At 35.0% G+C, this 24,442-nt stretch overlaps 2 protein-coding genes and 1 long non-coding RNA gene across 5 annotated transcripts; 2 read left to right on the top strand and 1 right to left on the bottom strand.

Annotated features, from left to right (window-relative positions):
* The first annotated feature begins 4,820 nt into the window (after window positions 1-4,820).
* On the top strand, window positions 4,821-11,014 carry LOC107954596 (elongation factor G-1, mitochondrial). Of its 2 annotated transcripts, XM_016890197.2 has the most exons (20): window positions 4,821-5,391; window positions 5,476-5,697; window positions 5,781-5,902; window positions 6,000-6,150; window positions 6,614-6,685; window positions 6,842-6,937; window positions 7,033-7,121; window positions 7,204-7,270; window positions 7,857-7,895; window positions 7,998-8,058; window positions 8,241-8,350; window positions 8,439-8,513; window positions 8,610-8,678; window positions 8,779-8,900; window positions 9,196-9,321; window positions 9,437-9,557; window positions 9,673-9,773; window positions 9,879-9,939; window positions 10,377-10,430; window positions 10,524-11,014. In XM_016890197.2, exons 1-20 carry the CDS (start codon window positions 4,987-4,989, stop codon window positions 10,626-10,628), a joined length of 2,268 nt encoding a protein of 755 aa, XP_016745686.1. In that variant the 5' UTR covers window positions 4,821-4,986; the 3' UTR covers window positions 10,629-11,014. The 2 variants fall into 2 exon arrangements, with proteins under 2 accessions (XP_016745686.1, XP_016745687.1); XM_016890198.2 differs by lacking the exons at window positions 9,673-9,773; window positions 9,879-9,939; window positions 10,377-10,430; window positions 10,524-11,014 and having other exon boundaries at window positions 4,883-5,391; window positions 9,196-9,363.
* A 3,557-nt stretch (window positions 11,015-14,571) lies between these two features.
* LOC121219161 (uncharacterized) lies at window positions 14,572-15,156 on the bottom strand. Its single transcript, XM_041096847.1, has one exon. The coding sequence runs from the start codon at window positions 15,154-15,156 to the stop codon at window positions 14,572-14,574; it is 585 nt and encodes a 194-aa protein (XP_040952781.1).
* Window positions 15,157-15,791: 635 nt separating this feature from the next.
* Window positions 15,792-16,758, top strand: LOC121219203 (uncharacterized). 2 transcript variants are annotated; one of them, XR_005915862.1, is made up of 2 exons: window positions 15,792-16,151; window positions 16,254-16,758. It is a non-coding gene; the product is annotated as an uncharacterized lncRNA (long non-coding RNA). The 2 variants fall into 2 exon arrangements; XR_005915861.1 differs by having other exon boundaries at window positions 16,226-16,758.
* Window positions 16,759-24,442: the final 7,684 nt, after the last annotated feature.

Genomic DNA, 24,442 nt, shown 5'->3' with positions numbered 1-24,442 from the left:
TTTTTGGTCATGACATGTGACTTAGTTAAGGCATGATTTGGCAATGGTTGATGCCTAGTTGAAAATAGTATGTTTGAGTGTCATACTTGAGAATATGTGTTGGTGTGTGGTTCATTTGGTTCATTTTTAAAGTCATGAAGATTTTTATGATTGAATTGTATATGTATGCAAATATTGAGTTTGGCTAAACATGGTTGACATAGTTGGATGGAAATCTGGGATCAAATAGGCTTAAATGTTGAATGGTTGAGAAATGTGACTTATTCTTGATTATTGATTTTTATGCTTAAGGTTTATAAGCCATAGATGTGCATAATGTGCATAAGTGTATGTAATTAAAATGGTATGAAATGTTAAATAAGGTAAAGGCTGGTAATTGAATAGTTGGTAGTTATATTTTGGTGTCATTTGAATTGTTTAAGTTTAATTAATGAATAAGTATTGAATGTCTTGATAAGAGGTTGATTTAGAATGTTTGAAATTGTTTGGCATGATTTGGTATGTTTTGAATCAAGTGGAAGTGGTAATTAGATGATCATATTGAATGGTTGAGGTTGGAAGATATGAAATAAGTACCAAAAGTGCATCTCACCAAAAAATAGGGCCCACATCTCAACGACCAACATCCCTTGTCGCAACGTCGACCAATAGTAAGTGACGTCGCGACGTCAAATGGTATGAAGTCGTGACATGACTTACTGTTTTGGTGACATCACGACGTGGAAGTGATAAAGTCGTGTGTCGGTCCTGAATTTTCAAGACTTTACAATTTACTTATATTTCGTGCTCAAGTTGACAAAAGAGCTTTCGCAAGCTTGTTTAAGACCCAGAAATGATTATTTAACATAAATTGAATGTGATTGATGTTAAGTCACATGTGTAATTGATTAATTATTGCATATTTGACAGTAGTTGCTCCGGCAACAAATGTAGCATTCCATAACTCAGACCATGCGATCGAGCCGAGTGAGGGGTGTTACATATACAAGGCCAACAGTTATATTTTGTAAAGGAGGGTGTCAACAACTAGAAACTATGTATCAAAACATAAGGCTTTGCAATTGCAATTAATGCCTTAATTAATACTCCAAATGGCTCCAAAACATCCCCAATGGTTATAAACGAATACAAATCACTTCCTTGATATAAATACTCATTAAGAACACTTCAAGATTGAGTAGATTTATATCCAAGCACAAAAATCAAGAGAAAAGCCTAAAATTCTTCATTTCTTCATTTTCTCTTATACTCTTAGGTGCTTAATGTTAGATATTTTTTATCATTTTCATTTTCATTTTGAGAGAGAGAGAGGGAGATAACACTTATTATCACACACCTTTAAGAAGTCTTCATTGTTAACATTTCTTTCTCTTTGTTGTAATGTGTATGTATACTTAAGGTTTTTGAGGTACAAAACCTTAAGTGGATTGTAAAGTGTTTTGAGTTGAGCCATAAAAGCTAGAGAGTTTTAGTTTAGCCACAAAAACTTAGGGGGGTCTATCTTAGCCTTCGTAAAAAGATAGATATTGTAAATGTTATATCTTGTCCTTGAAAGGTAACAATTCAAGTATAGTGAATTGGGAAATCCTTGGTTCAAGTATACTAAGGTAGGGAAAGTAGGTAATTGGAGTCAAACCATTATAAATTGAATTATCCAAACTTTTTTTTCCTTTCCTTATTATTTAGAAAAGTTTGCAAAAATTTCAAAATCCCTATTCACCCTCTATTAGTATTTCTATGCCTAACATTTATTTCAAAGTTTATTTTAAGAATGAGAGGATCAAGTGGATATGAAAGTATTAACATGTAACACCCCATATTCGGTCCGGTCACCGGATCCGAGCTATAAGGTGTTACAAGTGAATACAAAACATTTTATTTCTTTTCATAGTCTAAATATCAATTTATTCATATCTAATTCAATACAACATGCAATTCAATCAATTTCGGGTTTATATCAAGCTTATGAAAGCTTAAAACCAACCTAGTATCAATCAGGGATCAAATCACAATAAAAATAAAAAGATAGGAAAATTTTACAAACATGGGTCACATGACCGTACCTCTGACAGTGTGGAAGGGATGAGGTTGTTTGGGTGGATTACATGGCCGTGTGGGTGAAAAGTGTAAATATTCAAAAGATGTCACACGGTCTTGTCATCAGGCCGTGTAACAAACTGTGGCCATGTGCACCAAATTCGACCTAAATGTGCAGATCACACGGACGTGCCATATGCCAGTGTACGGCACACAACCATGTATCAAGCCGTGTCAACCTATAAATACCTTCCAAAACAAGCTTTTTAACCTTAATCACTTATACCACAAGTAACACTTCATACTAAGTTTCAACAAATTCGAATGCATCAATATAACATCAAAAACAACACTTATATCAATCAACCTTAAGTACCTAACCAATATGCCACAATTGACACCTCAATTTAACAATTAGAATTCAAACAAAACATCATATTCAACAAATCCAATATGCCTTCCAAGGCAGCTCAAAACAATTAAGATAACATACATCATTTGACCACTTTAAACACCATTTAACAATGATTCAATATCAAGCATATAAACATACACAAGCCATACCAAAACCCTTCAACCTAGCAAGTACAAACCATTCTTTTACTAATTACCTCAAGCATATTACCTTATCAACACCAACCAATTCAACAAGACAACATTGCCATCACTCACATGTTTATGCATATATATACAAGGTTCTCAAAATGCCAACAAAATCCAAATTAAACATTATTTAACCAAAGACTCCTTAAGTACATGTCATGATCCAAATCAAACTATTACCAACTTTTGAGTCCAGGATTGTCACTATATGCTGAGTCGATGATTGAAATGTAAAGTACCTAACTTGCACACAAAAAACAAAACCGTACGCTACTTAAACTTAGTGGTATTTCTATAATCCGAATATTAAAACATAATATAATACATTCAAATGCACGAGTTAGAAGTAATGGATGATCTGCAAATTAACATGTAAATTTCCACTTCTTCATAGCTTCTATTAACAAAATTAACAAAAGTACTAATATGTAGCATTACACTACCATTTCACATTCATTGAATCATTAAACTTTAATATCCTTTTTCATCTCAATTTATAATAATCAATTTCTAAAGTCCACAACATAATCATCAACCAATCATCAATTTACATATGTGACAGTATAACTCATCACAATTGAATTCAATTGCATAATTATAACATTATATCATATTTTTAAAACTATTCAATTTAGTCCTCATCACCAACAACTAATTCAAATCGATTAAAATTAGCTCGTTCTATCATTTCCAGGTTACCTTATGTTATTACTATGCAGCATAGTTCGTAAATGCAACAATTGAAAAAGGTTTGAGTTATAAAAATACAAACCATAAACTCCGAGCTATTCGTCAATGACTTTGTCTTTTCCTTCCTTTTTTGAGAAATCCAGGTCGATGATAGCTATGGATTAACACAAACATACCAATTCATCAATATACAAACAAACTCATACTTAATTGTAAATTTATGAAACTTTTGTATTTTTTCAATTTAGTCCCTAAGACTGGGACTATAGTACTTCTAGGACCTTTTATTTCTCATTTTTACCACTAATTTTTAAATTTATGCATTTTAGTCCCTATTGCACAAAATCATCAATTGACTTTACAATTTAGTCATTTTTCAACTCTAAATTTAAAATTTATCAAATTAACACCAAAAACTTCAACTATTCAACAATAGTAACATCCTAAATCTTTAATAGTATAAATATACAACATGGGTCAACTAACTTAAACTATCAGGATTCCGAAAACATAGAAATTATAAGGAAAAAACTAAATTGAACATACCAATTGAAGATTTAAACTTTGAAACCCTTTGGTCGTTGGTCTCCTATTTTTCTTTCTCCTCGATTCGGTTTTTGCATGAAAATGGATTAAATGTTTTTTTTTCACCTACTTTTCCCACTAACTTGTTTATTATTATGTTTTATTTATTAAATTAATTTGTTAAAATTTTATCACATTTTCTTCGATTACAAAGTACATTACCTTCCACTATCACTATAATAGTGGTTTAATTGCTATAAAAATCCCTCAATCAAGTTCTACTTATTAATTCATTAACAATTAAACTTGATATTTTTATGATTTAGTCCCTGCACCTTAATTTAGCAATAATTTGATAAAAATTACCTAACCGAAATTCAATTCACTTCTAACACAACTCCATAAATATTTAATAAAAAATTTACGAATCCGATTTATGAAAACAGGATTCCAAAACCTCACTTTTCGACATCACTGACGTTTGAATCATTACATAACCGCTAAGACATATTGTTGTGGAGAAGAAAATGGAGGATGGACTTTATCACTATACTTTGGGACCAATTCAAGCATTGTCATTAAAGACATGAGGGAGGATAAGGAGTGACGACCTCCTAACAAGTAGTAGCTTGAGTTTGTATCCATCTATTACCCAACGAAAGAATGGCCACTACCTTCGGTTGCTAGATTTGGTGTATGTTGTGGAGCTCTTTCATGTGCTGGTTATTTTTTGGTTGTTGCATAAGTAAATGATATCAAGAATTCTTTCTTCAACAGAGACATGCCATGATATTGGCTAGCGCCTATGTTTAGGCATTGGCTTCAAAACGTGACCTTAGTGGTATGGTTGAGATATGAGGTTGGGACCCTTGTGCTATGATTTGTTGGTCTCTTTTTGGATTGTTTTAGGGCCCAACTACATATTTAGAACAAGAACTAATGGGCTTATGTAAAACAAATGAAGTCACCAAATAGGCCCGGACGAATATCCAAATTAACCGACCACCGGAGAAAATGAATCCGAATTGTTCCTGATCCGCCCCATTTTCAGAACCCGAACGGGAAACTAAAAACCCCTTATTTTGGGTTTAGGGTTTTGCCCGCACCAAGCAGCACTACCCATATTCCACCATGGCGCGATTCCAAAGATCCGCAGTCCCGCGCCTCCTTTACACCTTGTACTCCACCAAAGCGGCGCCCTACTGTTCCCCCTCCCCGACCGCCGCCCTCCTCCTGGGGAACTTCGAGGTCCGTCATTTCGCTGCTGGCAACGTCGCGCGAGCAAAGGACGACAAAGAAACATGGTGGAAAGAGTCCATGGAACGACTCCGAAACATCGGAATCTCCGCTCACATCGACTCGGGAAAGACCACACTGACAGAGCGGGTTCTCTATTATACCGGCCGGATCCACGAGATCCACGAGGTTCGCGGGAAAGACGGCGTCGGAGCAAAGATGGATTCCATGGATTTAGAAAGAGAGAAAGGAATTACTATCCAATCTGCTGCCACGTATTGCACCTGGAAAGATTACCAGGTTCGTATGGTATTTTGAATTTGACCTAATTTGACTCTTTGTGTTACTTATTATGACGTGCAAATTTTCCATCTGCTGTTTCAGATTAATATAATCGATACGCCTGGTCACGTTGATTTTACGATTGAAGTCGAGAGGGCGCTGCGTGTTCTTGACGGTGCCATTTTAGTTCTGTGTAGCGTTGGTGGTGTACAAAGTCAGTCAATTACTGTTGATCGGCAAATGAGAAGATACGAGGTGCCAAGACTCGCATTTATTAACAAGCTCGATCGAATGGGAGCTGATCCATGGAAAGTTCTCAACCAGGTACATTCATGTAACTGAATTGATGTTATTGAACTTCACACATTTAACAGTGGCATTCTGATCGTTTCTGTGCCTGGTGTCAGGCAAGGTCTAAGCTTCGGCATCATACTGCGGCTGTGCAAGTTCCAATTGGTTTGGAAGAAAACTTTAAGGGACTTATCGACCTTGTGCAGCTAAAAGCTTATTATTTTCATGGTTCCAGCGGGTTTGTTTCGATCTCTCTGGTTCACTTAATTTTTCTTCGTGTAACAGCCATTTTCATTTCCTGTTCTTTCTTTTTGGTCATATAATAACTATTGCAGAGAAAAAGTTGTGTCTGAGGGTATACCAGCAGATATGGAAGCCATAGTTGCAGAAAAGAGACGTGAACTAATAGAAGTAGTTTCTGAAGTGGATGATAAACTAGCTGAAGGATTTCTAAATGATGAGCCTATTTCCCCTGCTGATCTTGAGGTCTGTCCGGGGACTGGTGATTTATTTAATTCTTTTTTTCTACTGATAGAAAGTGTATTTGATGCTGCCCATCTAGTGTCCCTTTTGCATTTAAAAAATGGCAGAGAAAATAGCATGCCTGCCTTCACTTTGACTTGATGCCCATCAAATATTCAGGGTCCATGCTTGCTTCTGAAATTTGAATATGGATGTTATGGGCTGATGGCCTTTCACTGGATTTACGATGATCCTTCATGTTGAATGGTCTTTCATTGTACTCTATATGTGCTGTACGGGTGGATGATGGAGGCTTTTTCTTGCATCAAATGTTACAATGTGAAATTAGCTTAACTGTTACCCAAGTGTAGACCACAACATTTATTTTTCTATTGTTTTAACCTTACAATTCTATATGTTGCTGCTTCTTTTTACTTGATTTATGAACTTGATGTGAGTTCTAAAATTTGTAGCTTGCTCTGAGCAGGAAGCAGTTCGTAGGGCAACCATAGCACGGAAGTTTGTTCCTGTATTCATGGGTAGTGCATTCAAAAACAAGGTATTTTATGATTAATTCTGTTCTTTGGTTCCCATTAATTTCAGTCACCCAACTTCTGACAATAAGGCAGCCATCAGAATTTCCATTATTTTATTTGTTTATTTATCTGTTGGATTATTAGATGCCACTTATTTGATACTTTTCTCTTCTGTACAGGGTGTACAACCGCTTTTAGATGGTGTCCTTAGTTACTTGCCATGTCCAATTGAAGTCAGTAACTATGCTCTTGATCAAACAAAGAATGAAGAAAAGGTATAAAATTGATACTTCAATTCCTCCCAAAAAGGTTTTGCTGAATCTGGTCAGAAACCTTTTTTTAATGTAATTCTTTTGTAATTCTCTTGTAGGTAATGTTGCCTGGAACCCCAGATGGACCACTTGTAGCATTAGCTTTTAAGTTGGAGGAAGGGCGGTTTGGTCAGCTAACATATCTGAGGTAATGCTGCTGCATCATTTTCCGTTGTTGTAGCGTATGTATTTCATGCTAAATTACCTAACAATAATTTATATTGGTGAAGAGTCTACGAGGGTGTGGTTCGGAAGGGTGATTTTATAGTCAATGTAAATACAGGAAAGAAGATTAAGGTAAGTTTTCTTTTTTTTTGGTTTCATGTTCTCTTGCTCTAATTTTTTCATTCCCTTTCTTGAGCTTCTGGTTTATTTGATCTTTTTGGGCAAACACATCCCATTTTTTGTAGTGGATGTTTTATTTGTTGTCTGTGAGTGTGAATTGGTCTTGAGCTGAGTTAGATGGACCTCCACAAATTCATGTATCAAACTAAAATGCGTTTTTGGTTAGCATTTTGTGATTTTGATAGAAAACACTATCAGTTGAGATTTTGAAATGCTGTTACCTGTGATGTTTGATCAAGTATCTTCCATATGCATGTTGATTCCAACCTAATACGCAAGGTGACTGCTCATCAAAATTGGGTAACATTGGTTCTTTTATTAATTATAATGTTCATAAATTGTATGGTTCTGTTAAGTCAGGACATGTGTCATTTTTGGTTTTCCGTTTTATGTGATAGACTTCCATGACACTGAAATACATTTTTTCATTTTAACATAATTTGTTTGTCTCCTCTTTCCCTTGCTCTATAACTGCTAACCTTATCCTCGGGGTTTAGTATACAATAATACAAGCTAAATATTTTTCATTTTGTCCTAGGTGCCTCGTTTGGTTCGGATGCATTCTAATGAAATGGAGGTTGGGCTTTTCTTAACATCAGTCTCAGTAATTATGCGAATGGTGGGACCTTTAAATAGTAGTTTTATTTAATATTTTCCCCTTTGGGATTTATGCATGCAGGACATTCAAGAGGCACATGCTGGGCAAATAGTTGCAGTTTTTGGTGTAGATTGTGCTTCAGGTCCTACTACTCACTTTTCATACTATTTTTGGATGTTTAAATTGTTTTCAAGGAGCTTGACTATGCTAGGGAAATAAAAATACCAAACTGATTGTTGGTTAAGCATACAACACTATTATTTTCCCTTAAAAAAAGCCTGAAAAGCTTTTAGATTATCATAATGTATGGTTTTGCGTTTCTAGGTGACACATTTACAAATGGGTCTGTCAAATACACCATGACTTCTATGAATGTCCCTGAGCCAGTGATGTCATTAGCTGTTCAACCAGTTTCGAAGGACTCTGGCGGGCAAGTGAGTGCTTTCTGGTATAAATGCTCGTGTGCACGCACTTGTTCATATCTTTTGGTATTTGCTAATGAATCCTGTTTCATTGAAATAGTTTTCAAAGGCATTGAATCGTTTCCAGAGAGAGGATCCTACATTCCGTGTGGGCTTGGATGCAGAAAGTGGGCAGGTGTGATATGGAAAATTTGTTTTCAATGATTCTTCTTATTCTTATACTATATACTACTTTCGTCATTTACTAACAATGTGTTTATTTATTACATAGACAATTATCTCTGGAATGGGAGAGCTTCATTTGGATATATATGTGGAAAGGATCCGGAGAGAATACAAGGTTTTCACCTGTTCTTTTGTTGAGCATATAAAATAAAAGGTTCTAAGAATATTAAAATTGAAATTTTCACTTTTCAAGTAACTCAAGTTCCTTAAAGCAGGTTGATGCAACTGTTGGAAAGCCTCGTGTGAATTTCAGGGAGACTATAACTCAACGTGCTGAGTTTGATTATCTACATAAGAAGCAATCTGGAGGACAGGGTCAATATGGACGAGTGTGTGGGTAAGCAGCTGAGTTGTCTGTAGCTTATTTTATTTTATTTTACTTTTTTTTTCTTTTTTTTTGGGGGGGGGGCAGTGCTTATCTTTCCATTGAGATCTTATTGATATATCTATCGTAGGTGTAGTTTCATGATGCCTGGTTCGCTTGTCTGATACTGCTCTTTTCTGATCTGGGCTAACTATTTATGTTTCAAGATTTTGTTTTCATTTTCTTTGTATAATTATTACTTGGCAAGTTTGTCCAGCCTTTCCTACCTTGTCCAATGATGTGATCTGTTGATTTCTTGTATTGATAGGTATGTTGAACCACTTCCGCCTGGGTCTCCAATTAAGTTTGAATTTGAGAACATGATTGTTGGACAAGCTATACCATCAAATTTTATTCCTGCGATTGAGAAGGGTTTCAAAGAAGCTGCAAATTCGTGAGTGCATTTCTTTGGCTCCCATGGTTCTGAAACTCATATGTAAGGAATGATGACTTTTTACATAGTTTTAAGTGTATGATTTGATGTTTTGGCCTTTTATTCTCATGTACAGAGGTTCATTAATTGGACATCCAGTTGAAAATATCCGGGTTGTTATAACTGACGGTGCTTCTCATGCGGTAGATTCTAGTGAGCTTGCATTTAAGTTGGCTTCTATCTATGCTTTCAGACAGGTAGGTCTAATGCTTATGATGGTTCTCTGTGAATTGATTTATTCTTTTGGTTTCCTTCCTATTATTCTTTTTGGCTCACTGTTGCTGGATTTTGTTATTTTCACTTGTGAGACAGTGTTATAGTGCTGCTAGGCCTGTGATATTGGAACCTATTATGTTGGTTGAGTTAAAAGTACCGACAGAATTTCAGGGTACAGTAGCTGGTGATATTAACAAGTGAGTCACGGCCTTTGTCCTTATACTTGAATGGTTTTTTGGACTGAGCAATTCTTTGATCTTCAACCTTTTTCATCTGAATTTCTGCATGCCAATTATGTGTAGGAGGAAAGGTGTTATAGTTGGAAATGATCAAGATGGGGATGATTCTGTAATTACTGCCAATGTAAGTGGAAATTTACTTCTCTTGAATAGTTTGGCTTAGCTGCATTCCAAACAATTGATTGAACTTTTGACGGCAGTATCTGGTTCTTGTTGATGTTCTATTCTATTGAATTAATCCTTTATTCTTTATGGATAAACTTTTAAGGTTACATTTAAGGCTACCCTTGTGTTAAGTTAAACTCTGGTTCATCTTTCTTGAGATTGAATCAATCCTTTAATCATGTAAAGTAAAAATCTTCAGGTTGTCTTGACATTTGAGCATCAATGTCGTAGTTGTCGAATAAAATTATATTTAATTATCCTTTGATGTATGTAAGTCATGTTATAGTTGTGCATATGGTGTATTTCATGCTTATGCTATGCTGTGCATTTAGAAACGTGATTTTCCATACATGCTAGTGCCATCATAGCTGAAAAATCATTTGCTCCTCTTTCCAGGTACCATTGAACAATATGTTTGGTTACTCAACAGCACTTCGTTCAATGACACAGGTAAAGACAAAATCGATTCATAGACAGGGCATTTGGGATTTCCCTCCACATGTAAATTTATTTTCATACATGTATTGCATTGTGTGTGCACAGGGTAAAGGTGAGTTCACCATGGAATACAAGGAGCATTCACCAGTTTCTCAGGATGTGCAAATGCAGTTAGTGAACACACACAAGGCCAATAAAGCAGTAGAATGAAGGGACGGCTGAAGAACTAGCCATAAGCCCTTAATAGTCTTTTCAAGTCTATAATTTGTTGTGATATTCATTTTTGCTATATTTATTTAGGCTATATGTTTAATCAGATAGTAACATTTTTGGAAGCACAATAAGTTTAAACCGTCTGTTTGTTGGCCAGCATGAGCCGGCAAACATTATATAGGCACCTAGGGTGTTTTTTTTAGGGAATACGGTACTGTAAGGACTTATTTCCATACTGCCCCAAGAAAGCAGAGAAAAGACCTTACATTTCTGGATGCAGAACACATACATACAGAATTCCATGTTTTTTGAGGATGAGAACCCTTACCTTCAAAACTTTAGATCCTATGTATGTATATTGTCATCACAGTCCTTCCGTTGAACTTGTTCTGAGTCACTTGAGGCATTGGTTTAAATTGAATTTTTTTGCAATCGACAAAGAAATGGTTTCTTTCGTCTAAGCTTGATGAAATCATTGGAGATGCACGATAGGTCATATATTTTGGATGTATAGCTTCTATTCGTATGTAGTTGCATTATTGTTGTTTCTTTTGTATGTTGTGTTGGCTATAAGTTGATAACAGAAGAGATGTTGACAAGGCAAAGAATATGGCATTGCATGATACAGAGCTACTCTTGTCCGTTTCTGCTTTTTTCCACATACAATACGTGGTGCTTGTGCCTCTTCTATTTTTCTTTCGGATGTCTTACAGTTTCTTTTTTCCTTTTTCAAACATTTGGTGGGATTGGGAGGCAGCTTTAATCTTCATTTCTAGTTCCTTGAACACGGTTTCAGTAGCTTAAGTTGCAGGTTTCATATATAAGAAATGTATCATAATTTATATTTCTTTAATTGCAGACTTTTAGTTAACTTCCTATTTATTTTTTGAGTAACAAAAGAAGAAAAATTAACATCGGCACACTTCCTAAAAAACACTTCCTAATTTTTAAACACTGCATCCTCAGAATATAAGAATAAAAAAAAAAAATCTTTTCATTAACTCCATTATGATTGAAAGTAGAAGAGAAAGAAAAATGAAGTGAATGTCTGAGTAAAGTAAGTGGAGGATATCTTCCGTACACGGTGTGTTTAACTTTATGTGTGTCAGCCTCTCACCAAATGTCATCAGAGGATCAGTGTACTCCCATATTTCATTCATTATCATTATCTCGATTGGGTTGATGCAGTGTCTATTGAAACAGTTCGATGAAGGAATTTAATTTCTCAAGAAGTGAATAGAAAATGAAGAGTTTTGTAAGAATTGCATTGCTGGGGATGACGTTTACGCCACATTTAAATGTCTGCCACTATTGCTTAATGATCATTAAATCTAACAAGGAATGAGGCCCTTTCTTAAAATGATCAAACATTTCTACGACCCTCCCATCAATTAGACGTAGCGGGAATTTGGATGAGGTCCGTACTAGGACAGATATAGGCAAAGCAGTCTATTAAGTTCCAAGCTGCAGCTCTAGTGTTTTACAGTTCATCTCAAACTGTCATCGATGCGCAGTCCCACTCCAAACATAATCAACTATGCGTTGAATTACACTGTTTTTTTCTTTTAAAAGAAGGAAGTATGGGATGTTGAATGATTGGTGTTAATTTCAATTTTAATTTAATCTACACTCGCACCACTCAAGTTTCCGGGTGATATAAACAAATATTCTTTTTTAAATAATTTTGCAAAGCAACCGGAGAAAATTGTTAGTTCTTTTATTAGTTTAGTCAAAATGTTGAATTTTTGAGTGGATAATTATTTCAAGGTAAATTATCAAAATAGTCACTTCTATTTTTCTCAGACCATATTTTAGTCACTTATGTTTAAAATATTACGTTTTAGTCACTTAAGTTATCGTGTTGTAACATTTTAGTCACTGAGCGTTAATTGGCGTCAACGGTGTAACAGTAAGCTGACATGGCATGTTGAATAATAATTTCAAATGAAAAAATTAGGTTAAATTATACAATTGGTCCCTATATTTTTTTTCTTTTATGCTCTTTGAACTTTTTTTATTTTATTTTTCATTCTCTTCTCTTTCTGTTTTCCTCCCTTTTTTATTTCTTTTATCATAGCTTTTCTATGTTTTCCATTTGTTAAAACTAGTCCCTATACATTTATTTTTATGAATTTAACTTTTTTTCTTTTTCTTTCTTTATTTTCCTTTTCTTCTTACCCTTTAATTTTTCCTCTTCTCATATTCTTCATTGTAGAAACATAATCTTTGCCCTCCAAATAAACCAAGTCATTATTTCTTTCACATGATTCTTAAATTGAATTTCACTCAAAACCGAATATCAATATTTTTTAATTAAATCTTGATTTGAATATAACCTAATTTTGAAACTAAAATTGGATCTAACCTAAACTCGAAAAACTTTGTTAAGGGTGGGCTGCCATAAGTCACAACTGGTGAGGTCTTCGACTGAGGCGAGCTTGTGGACTAGGTCATTGAGAGATCCAAATTGGTTTGTTAAAGTGATGATGGACAATGAGGGACAATGAGGGTTTGTAATTGTGCGATGAGAATATGCGAAGCAAATTTTATTTTGGCTTCAGCTTTTGCCTTTTATTTTTTCATAAGCATAAAAAAGTTTTAACAAATAGAAAACATAGAAAAAAACTACGTTAAAAGAGATGGAGAAGGGAGGGAAGCAGATAGAGAAGCAGAAGAGAATGAAAAATAAAGAAAAAAAATAAAGTTAAAAGAATATAAAAGAAAAAAATTAAATTTCTCAAAATGAAAAAATATGGGGACCAATTATATAATTTAACCTAAAATTTTTGTTTGAAATGATGATTTAACGTGCCACGTCAGCTTATCGTTACACAATTAATGATAATTAATGGCTCAGTGACTAAAATGTTACAACATATTAACATAAGTGACTAAAACGTAACATTTCAAACATAAGTAACTAAAATGTAACCAGAGGTAAACAAAAGTGACTATTTTAGTAGTTTACCCTTATTTCAAAGTAGTCAATAATTTTTAAAAAAATTTAAAAAAAATTTAAAATATGTGTTTTAATAAATTGAAAATTTAAGTTTAAGTTATAAATATAAAAGTGAAATATTTAAAGGACAATGTTAACCCTATGTTTGGATTAAAAGTAGGAAAAGAGTGGAAAGCTAAATAAATTAAGAATTACTTATTATTTTGTTTGGATAGTTAAAATTAGTGAAAAAAGAATTAAATAATTTTAATCATTTTTGCTTAGATAAAGAAAAAGAGATGATTCATTATGATAATATTTTTACAAACTATAAACTTTTCTTTATAAATCTATTTATAAAAGAAGGAGAGGACAAAAAAATCATTTTACATCTTAAAATTTATTTTTAACTTTCCTTTCTTTAGCTTTCTCCCCAAAATTGGGGTAAATAAAAAATAAGGGAAAGCAATGGATACTCAACTTTTGATGGCAATTATAGTGAGAACTTTTAAAACAATTTTAGCCATTAGATTAAAATAAATGGTTCTAAGCTTTAGATTTTGTGTTTAACATACATTTTTTTTGAAAGAAACTGGGCTTGTATTATACAGAACAAAAAAAGGAGGTCCAATACAAGAGAAACAAAAACCAAGCAAAACAAAAAATGAAAACCAACCAGATCAAACCCTAAAAAAGCCCAATACATGTCCCACGCACCAAATGAAAACCCTAACAAACGGAGGTGATCAGATATCAAAAAGCTGGATGGCAGCAGAAACAGTTGGAAACCAAAAGATCCATTGAGAAAGAAAACTAGACAGGCTAACACACATACTACAAGCACAAAGGGAAACAGTGGCGATCCCAACAAGGGCATGAGGCGTCGCCAGAGCGAAGAGAAATCTACCGAAAAACCAACCCCAAACCTCCAAGCACTCCCAAAAGAAACAAAAAAAACCCACGGAAAGCACCCCCACCCCTCTCCACTACTCTTTAAACGTATCACAAACTAGAGAGACGATCACACTCCACTGCCCGTTTCACAAAATCGAGAACACCCTCGCATATATAGGAGCCCATCTCTACTTTCAAGCCTTCCTTAGCCAACAAATCAGCCACAGTATTACCCACGCGAAGGACATGTTGAAAGTCACACTTGTGAAAATATCCTGCCCAACATTTGATGTCTCGGATATAAGCGCCGAGGATCGGTGGATCAAGCCGAGAAGATTGGACCTTACGGAGTACCGTGAGAGAGTCGCCTTCAACAATCACATATGAAAAACCAAGAGCCAAGCCCAAGCGGACCGCATGAAGACAAGTAGTGGGAAAAGCTACAAAAGTTGAATGTATGTGTTTATAGACCACTATGTGTGAACCCAATACAATCCCATATCTATTTTTGATAACAACTCCCGCGTAGGATGTCTTGGAAGGGGAATGAAAATCTGCATCAAAGTTGATTTTCAAACAGTATCCACCTGGGGGTTGCCACCACTCAACCCCAACTAGGCGCCTAAGAAGCTTTACCTGTGCCACATCCAATTCCAGAAGGTAAGTATCAACCTGTTGAATTAAAACATACATCTGTATAATAGTATTTTTGTGTACACGATGATGTTGAGCATTCCAGACAAACCATAAGGCACACACAACTTTCTTAGAAATTGCGATAGGGTAAACTTGAATAATGTAAAACAGCCAGTCCTGCAAACATGCCTCTAAAAGCACACTAGGCCAGGTTATGTGCAGGTCCACCCATATACCAACAACAGAGGGACAGTCATGAAAGATGTTCTCTAAAGTTTCAATAGCCGCCAATCATTGAGCGCAACAAGTATCAGAGCGCAGCTGTTGGTTGTACAGATTAGAGAAACTAGGGATGAAATTATGGAATATATGCCAAGTTGTAATTTTTTTTGATTAAAAATATTGGGTTGTATTAAAAAAAAGAATTCAACAAGAAAAGCCTAAAAAACTAAACAAAGCCCAATTCAAAAACAAAACTAAAAACAGTACTAAAAAAGAAACCGAAGTAAACGAAATGTCAAAAAATGAAAAAAAAACATAACAAAAGCAACAACAACCTAGCCTCATGAGTTGTCATCTTCTAGAGAATTTTAAAAATATCTGCACCTCAACAAACTAGCGCCTGGAAAAGACAAACTGACGGAATTATAATTGATTCATTTTCTTCTCACAAACCACACATCCATTTTGAAACTTGACTCGGTTACGGACTTCATCTCCATCCATGATCTATTTCTGATTCAATGATTTCTTGACCAACATCTCTATTAATAAGGCATGCATTTCTCTCCTTTTTAAACCTTCAGTTGCCAAACAATTAGCAGATTCATTTGCTAGTTGTCTTGCATGTTGAGACTTACAACCATGAAAAACCTCACTCGGATTTTTAACATCATGAAAAGGTTCTATTACCGATTTGTCCCTCTCTGTATTTTAAACTTTATTGATTACCGTCAAAGAATCACCTTCAATCACAACATGCGTAATCCCCAAATCTCTACCCACAGTAACCGTCTACAAACAAGCAATGGCCTCAGCTACAAAAACTGAAGGTATATTCTCATAAATCGTTGTATTAAAAGCCAAAATATCTCCTTTAAAATTTCTGACTATGATTCCTGATCAGGATCTGTTTTCCTTGATATCAAAAGTAGCATCAAAATTTATTTTAAAGAACCCTTGTTGCGGTGGTCTCCATCTATCAGAGTTCAGGCTCAAGGCAATACTTGTTCTATCAAGCTCTATTAATTCATGAATATACTGCTTAATGAACTTCTTGTCTCTGCTCCAAATTTATTTCGCCCCTCATGAATCCATTGACTTCTGCCAGTCCAGATAGCCCAAATGGCACAAACAAACATTCGACACACATCCACCCTACTATTTAGCAAAACCCAGGTAAACCAATCCATAAACTCAAGTTGTGACATTTCTTGTGACCAGACATAATCTAAATATTCCCATGTCTCCTTTGTAACAGAACAATCACGAAAAATGTGTTACTTTGTTTCCAACCCTTGTATACATCTTGGCCAAACAGCCTCAGTAGTTAATCTCTTTGTTCGAAGATTCACTAAAGTAGGAAGATAATTAAAAGTAGTTTTCCAAGCTGTAATTTTTTATTTTGGAAGGAAGATCAAGGTTCCAAAGTTTCCTGTAGCATTTTGTATTGTCAATCGGGTTGTAATTATTTGGGTTATTAAAATTACCTTGTAAAAGTAACTTGTAACCCCTACGCATCGTGAACTCACCCGTCGACTCGCTCATCCACTCCAGAAAATCATTTACATGACATAGAAAAAGTGGGAATAACCTGCAAGACACTCTTAATAAAAACCTTTTTTCCACCCTGAAACAAAGGTTGTATACATCAATTTTCAATCTTATTGCGCAATTGGTCTTTTAAATGCTGAAAAACCCTCTTTTTATTTCTCTCAATGATATTCGACAAACCCAAATACCTCTTTAGCTCAGTAGAAATATGAACCCCCAAATAGGTCGCAATCTACACCCAAGAGACTCTTCAACATTAGAGCTAAAATAGATGACTGACTTGTTGAAATTCACACATTGTCCGGAGGAATGCTCATATTCTTCTAAAATCTATTTCAACAACAAAGCCGCTCTTTCTGTTGCGTCCTCAAAAATGATACAATCATCCGCAAACAATAGATGGGATATTGGAAGACCTCCTGACTAATAGTGGCCCTCTTTACCAGATCATTTTGAAGTGTCGGTCGTATAAGGGAGGACAATCCCTCGCAATAGAGAAGAAACAAGTACAGACTAAGAGGGTCATCCTATCTTAGTCCTCTGGCTGGAGAAAAAGAAGGACCCATATTACCATTCAAAAACATCCAATAAGAGACGGAATTGACGCAATGCATGATGAGATCTACCCAAGCTCGTGCAAACCCCATACTCAACATCATTGCTTCCAAAAAAACCCCATTCAACACGGTCGTAGGCCTTACTTATATCCAGTTTTAATACAAAGTTCCTCTTCAGACCCAGTTTCTATCATCGAAACTTATTAAGAATCTCATAAGCCAAAATTATGTTATCCATAATCAAACGACCAGAAACAAAAGCGCTCTGTACCTCATCCACACACAAATACAAAATAGTCTGAAATCTATTGACTACAGCCTTGGAAATAATCTTATAAAGGACAGAACAAAGCTTAATAGGGTGAAACTAAGTCATTCGCATATGATTTGTAATTTTAAGAATAAGCATAATATTGGTTTTATTAATATCAACAAGAGACATCCCACCATTCAAAATAGTATGATAGTATGCACTAATGTCATGAAAAAAATGCTAGTATTTCTGATAGAATAACGCTGGAAGCCCATCAATGCCCAAGGCCTTAGTTGGTGCCATTACTTTTACAGCCTCTTGGATGTCATCATGCGTATAAAGCACCAGTAAGAAGGCATTAATGGCATCTGTAACACACAGAACAACCCTCTCAAGAATGTGTCGGGGATCCCCTAGTCCTTGAGTCGTGAACAGATGCTTAAAGTAGTTAGTAGCAATATCGCACAATCCCTCATCCTCACGGGCCAATGTGCTATCTTCTGTAATTAAACAGTGTACTCTATTAATCCTCCGTCATTGAGTTAAAAACCGATGGAAAAACTCCATGTTACGATCCCTCATTTTTAGCCAATTTACCCGAGCTCGCTGTTCCCAATACAATTCTATCTTATCAATCTCTAAATTCATCTCCAAATGGGCATTCAAAAGATCTATCAAATTATCATCCGTTCGATCCACCATATCAAGAGCTTGAAGTCTATCACGCAAGTCCTCCCACCCCGACCACTCTATAATCTAGCAGCCCAACCTTTCAATCCCTAACAAAGTAGTGTCAACCACTGGGGAACACAACCCTCAGTACTACCCCAAAGTCGATAAATCTCAGAGTTACAGGGATCTTTCAAAACCCACTAAGACTCAAAACAGAAAGAATGCACCCTGTGCCGAAAAGGTCATTCGGTGTGAATTAGAATAGAGCGGTGATCTAATATCAAACGAGGTAAATGCTTTAAAGAAAAAGACGAAAAATGATCCTACCAAGCAAAATTGGCAACCTCCCGATCAAGCTATTCGCTAATATTATTGTCAGTGATATTACCCCCTTCCCAAGTGAACCACGGACCCTCGTAACCCAAATCCTCTAGAAAACAGTCTGATAAGACATTCCAAAATTCTTCCATACGTTGTTCCTCTCTGAGCATCCTACCTCTCTTCTCATAAGAATAAAGGACTTAATTGAAATCCCTATAGACCAACCAAGGAAGACTATAATCCTGTCCCAAATTTCTCAAGAAACTCTAAGCCTCTATTCAAAACCGTGCATCTAGAGACCAATAGAATCCTGTGAGGTGCCAACAATCAATGCTAGTAGATTTCTGAACTACAACATATATATGAAAGCAAAAAAAATTACGTAATTCAAGTTGTACATCCAAACGCCAACTTAGGCTTAGCCCCCTCTCATTCCATCTGCCCCAACCTCAATACCATGCAAAAAACCACTCCTCCTTCGAACACCTTCCATACTAACCGAATCCAATTTTGTCTCCATCAAGAATACAATATAGGGATTATACAATTTCAACATATGCTGAAGTCGTTGTACAGCCTGTGAACTTCCCAATCCACAGACATTCCAACAGAATAAGTTCATGGATGTCGGTCCACATGCCCCTTAGTGGTTGTCGATATAGAATTATGATAAGTGGAAACACACTCATCCATAACCCCAGCAGAATTCGAACACTTAAAAACCAATCTAAGGCCACCAACTACTCTCTGTCGTTTCTTACCCTCAATGCTAGGCAAAGGCATGGATTCTATATCATGAGTCATTGGCGAAAGTGTCACATCCCATAATTTATTAATTTATTCGCAAGAATGAAAATAATAAAGTGTTGTGACCTAGTTGTAGGAAGCTCTTTAGCTATACTAGAGTTCCCTAGTTCGAATCCCCTTATTCTCATATTTTTTTAATTAAAATTTTACACATATTTAACATGTGCATTTAAGCCTTTCCGTCCACCCATATAGTTGCCCCAAATTGTGTGATTCCATTCCTCCTTTAACAAGTCAAACTTGCCATAAGTTGTGAGATATATCCCTCTTTTCACTCATTGTCTCACTCCCTTGCCAAAACCTCATTTCTTGTCAAAATGTTGTGATACAATAAATCTAGTCATGGTTGACCAAGCTACACACCCTTGTCGTCCCCTACCCTCATTTTCACCATATTCTTTCAATTTTTTATTTTTTTTCATCTTCTTTCTTTCTCAAATTGAAAAAGAGCTCACCACCATCTTCCTTTAATTTTTGTTCTTCAACCACCATAACTATCCTTTCCACCACTATTAAGTGACCTCCTAGCCACCTTAAACGCCACCCTCTCACTCCTCCTCTCTTCCACCGCTGTGCGCTGTCGTGATCATCGCTGCGAACCATCGCGGATCTTCTCCTCCTCCACCTATTTCTTTTCTCTTCTCTCCTTTTTCTTCCAAACTCTGGTGACTGAACCCTCCTCCCTTTTATATTTTTCTCACCACTATTGGACCGCCGTTCTACCGTTGTCGGAGCACCGCTGTGTCGAACCACCGTTGCCGTCGGTGATAATTTTTTTTCCATTTTGCTTTCTCTTTCTTTTACCGATTCCTTAGTGAATAAAACTCACATTTTCTATCACTTTATCAATTATTTTTATATCACTCAAAATCATTGATCTCATTCCATTCTTGATCCTTTGATCATCTCGTATTAAATCAAGTGTAAGTGAGGTGGTTCGATTCGTAAATCCTTCATTTAGAAATACCATGGTTGGCCGAATGTTATAGTGTTTTATTGTTATTGAAATATTTTATTATTTGTTTATCTTATTACTAATGCAATTTCGTAACAACTTGAAGGACCAAACGACGCTAACCCAAAAAATCCTTAGTAAGTTAACGAGTGCATCGAACCCAAGTGTTGATTTAAGGATTCATCTACTGAGTTTAGATCCAAGCGAAACCTCTTCTAAAAGGATTGTGGCAACCAGATTTACGATTTAAGGTGTGGGATCTAAATATTAGATTTGAATATAATCTGCCATTATTTTATTATTAAATGAAAAACTATTAAATAATTATTTGTGAGTACACTAAGTACTCAATGCGGAGTTGAAAAACTCATCAAAAGGGAAATTCCAAGTAAGTGTTCTTAAAATTATTAGTTCATGAAATCTATGACTCGTGATGTGTTGATGTATATGATGATTACATGTGTGCAAATCTCATCTCTATGTTATGTCATACATGGCTTAATTGATATGTGATGATTTAAATATGTGTTATATATACATGTATGATGAGATCCATGGTTTAATATGAAACTATATTAAAACATGCTAAAGTGAATAAAATATGCTAAAGTGAATAAAATGTGATATGTGATATATGATATGTGAACATGTTTACATGTTTACATGAAAATGTGTAAAATTGAGAAATATGTGTTAAGTGAGACTATGAGCATGACTACATGCGAAAAGTGATTAAATGTGTTAAATTTGAAAATGGCCATATCACATGCTTGGGGTGGGTCTTGTGAAAGGGGGAAGTTATGTGGTAGTTTATCTATGATTATGTGGTCGTTATCGGCAATTATGTGGTGGCTTGTCCATAATGTGTTATGTGGCCATTTATCGACATTTATGTGGTGACTTGTCCACAAATGGTGTTATTGGATGGACGGGTTCTGGGGAGCTCGATATTGGTGTGTAGAGGAGATGAGTAGGAAAATTCTTCAAAATGTGCATTGTTACATAAGCATGTCTCGACATTTATGTATATGTGTAATATTGATGATATGAGATTTCTGTAAAAATGATATATATTTTGATTTGGATATGTTTATTCGATATGTTGAAAAGCATGTTATATTATATATATACTTTATGTTTGATCTCACACTGAGCCTTTTAAAGCTCACCCATATTACTCGTGTGTCTCAGGTAATCCTTGTAACTAGGACTCGAATGCGGATTCTTAGTGATGCTCTCGGAAATAAATTTTTAATAAAATATTGGACTTAATGCCTTTTTATAGATTTATATTGACTTTGATTTGGGTTTGTTTTTATAACTTTTTGGGACTTTATTTAATTGTGGACTGTGGCATGGAGATTTGTTTTTAACATTTTATAACTATTGTATGGATTGTTTATATTGGAATTACCGTTCCAAATGATCATTAAACGATTTTAAGAAATATTATCTGCTACAAATATGTTTTCAAAACTAAGTTATAATACAAGTATTTTTTTATAAAAAAGGATTAAATAACTTTTTTTGAAAAGACCATAAAATTTTCTAAATGACATGTTTTCGAGAATAAATAGATTTTCTTATGAAAGACGTTTTAGCCTTTCTTCATGGTTCATTGGACTTTTTGCATGAATTTTGATATGGATAAATGTTTTGGTGATTTCTTAATTAAATCCATTTTCTATAAATTCAATTGATCGGATATGAATTTTTGATGATCAAACCAATGTTTTACAAATAATAAGTAAGTTTTCTTTCGACGTAATGTTTTTCAACATCATACAGAAAGGGAATATTAGAACGCGTTATCAAAAACTATATCTATTTATTTCAACTTAAAGTTTTCGCCATTTCTATGGCCCATGTAATCGCTTGGATTGGACCATAACATTTAAGTCCGAGGCGTTACAAAAAGTCCCACTATGCCCAAAGCGCTACACTGACTTACGAAAGCATTCCCTTCAAAATTAAACCCCAACACGGGATGAATAGGACCCGAAGTAGGTCCGAAAGGGTGTGTCTGAATGCCATCGCTGGAGACCCTCTCTGAAGAAACACCCTCCGTCAAACCTCCAGCAGCCTCCTTTCGCAGCCAAATACTGTCAACTACAGTGGCCCTCTAACCCACTGCCCGTAGAGATGCATCCTACCCCATATCAGAATCAGTAACATCCCCAGTCAATTGTATAGGACAGAAACTATCACCATGCCCCAAACATCCACACAAGTAGCAAAACAGTGTCGATTTCTCATAACAGAAGCGCACATACATAGAATTGCCAGGGGAAAGTAAATTTTTCTTCCTTCGCTTTAATGGAGCCTGTATATCAGGCCGAACCCGCATGCGTAAATAAGAAGAGTTCCACTACTTATCTGTTTAGCATCATACTATTCAAAAGCACCAACAAGATTACCTAATTGCTGAGCAACAATTTTCGAGAAACAACCTGACGGCAAACCATGAACTTGTACCCAAAAATAGGAGTAGATCAACGACACAAGCATCGGGTCTTCATTCGGTTGCAAACAATGAAACACTACCAGGTGATTATTGAAAGTCCACGGGGCACTAGTCGCCACCCGATCAATGTCAACTCGATGGAAGAACCGGAAGAGAAACAACTAATCCCCCAAATAAGAAATTTGAATACCTCCAAAGGATGCCAGAGATTAGCCAACGTTGTGCGCATAACAGGGAAATGCACCACACTGACCGTAACGAAACAACCCACCAAACATAAATCATAAAGAGGTTTTGGTGTTGTCGAAGCCCTCACAATTTGAATTTCGTCATCCTCTATTTCTGAGATTTTGAGAGCAGCCAAATCTTGTTCCATAACTGTGTGGAACCACAAAACCCCCCACCCACTCGATCAACAAACAAACAAACAGTAAAAGCAAGGAAACTCGAGAAGAAAGGAGTGGTAAACCCTCAAAGAAGACAACCAAGAAGGAAGTAACCACCGTGCCAAGAAGCAGACAAACCCCAACCTTTCCCCTTTTTTTTTCACTGTGTAATTGAAGTCCTAGGTTAAAGGAATTTAGATAATTTTTACTTATATATATTTAATTTCTTTTTTTTTTGGAATAAAAGAATTGGAATGAAAAGCAAGAAAATGGGGTTATTAAGATTAAAATTGGGTGATTTCAACCAAGAAAAAATTCTCAAAATTTTTAGAGAAAAAATTTATTAAAAAAATTCAAAAATTTTAAAGTGAAATGGTCGACTAATCTTTTCAATAAAAAAATAACAAATATTTAATGTCCAAATTGTTTAATTTTTTTAGAATACAAATTTTTAATATTAATAATCTTAATATCTTGCTTTCCATTTTTTTAAGAAAAAGAAGTTAAATCTGAAAATAAATATTATCCAAAAAATTTCACCTTTGCATGGTAAAAAGGAAAAAAAAAGAAAGATTATGTGTGGTGTTTTTATTTTAATAGCTATCATTTATTTATTTTTTGTATTATCAAACATGCTTAACAAACTAAACAACTAAAAATATTAATTTTTAGTTGATTTAGTTTTTTCTAACGTGTTATCAAACAAGACCTTTCATTATAATTTCACAATGACTTAAATCACAAAATGATACTTAAATTATATTTCATTACCTAAATTAGTACTTTAGTTATACTCCGTTATCTAAATTACCCAAACCATTAAAAAAAATCTTTTAGCCAATCATTTTGTGACACTTGGCAATTTTTAACTTAAAAATTTTAAAAAACTTTAACTATTATTTCCTTAACTTAAAAAAACAAAACACCTATACACATATTCAATTTTTTTTGTTCTTCACCAAATAACTTCCCCACAATTCTTTCTTCGCTTTTAATGCATTTTTTAACTGATAGATTTTTTTTTGATCTTCTTACCATTTTTCCTACTCAACTTCTTCTCTATATTTGAATTTAATGTTTTATCTAGGTTTTTTCATTATAAAACTTTACTTAACATTAACTATTTATGCAAAGTATATAGAAAAAAACAAATAA

Source organism: Gossypium hirsutum, chromosome D07 (assembly GCF_007990345.1).
Source record: "Gossypium hirsutum isolate 1008001.06 chromosome D07, Gossypium_hirsutum_v2.1, whole genome shotgun sequence".
Classification (NCBI taxonomy): Eukaryota; Viridiplantae; Streptophyta; class Magnoliopsida; order Malvales; family Malvaceae; genus Gossypium; species Gossypium hirsutum.
Note: the sequence above shows the minus strand (reverse complement) of the source record. Positions and strands in the feature narration are given on the sequence as shown.

Bases quoted from the DNA above. Each gene is read 5' to 3' on its own strand.
- LOC121219161 (XM_041096847.1), bottom strand. From the start codon at position 15,156: ATGTATGTTTTAATTCAACAGGTTGATACTTACCTTCTGGAATTGGAT.
- LOC107954596 (XM_016890197.2), top strand. From the start codon at position 4,987: ATGGCGCGATTCCAAAGATCCGCAGTCCCGCGCCTCCTTTACACCTTG. The intron at 5,903-5,999 runs GTTTGTTTCGAT...TAACTATTGCAG, and splicing joins TATTTTCATGGTTCCAGCGG to AGAAAAAGTTGTGTCTGAGG. The intron at 8,514-8,609 runs GTGTGATATGGA...TTTATTACATAG, and splicing joins TGGATGCAGAAAGTGGGCAG to ACAATTATCTCTGGAATGGG.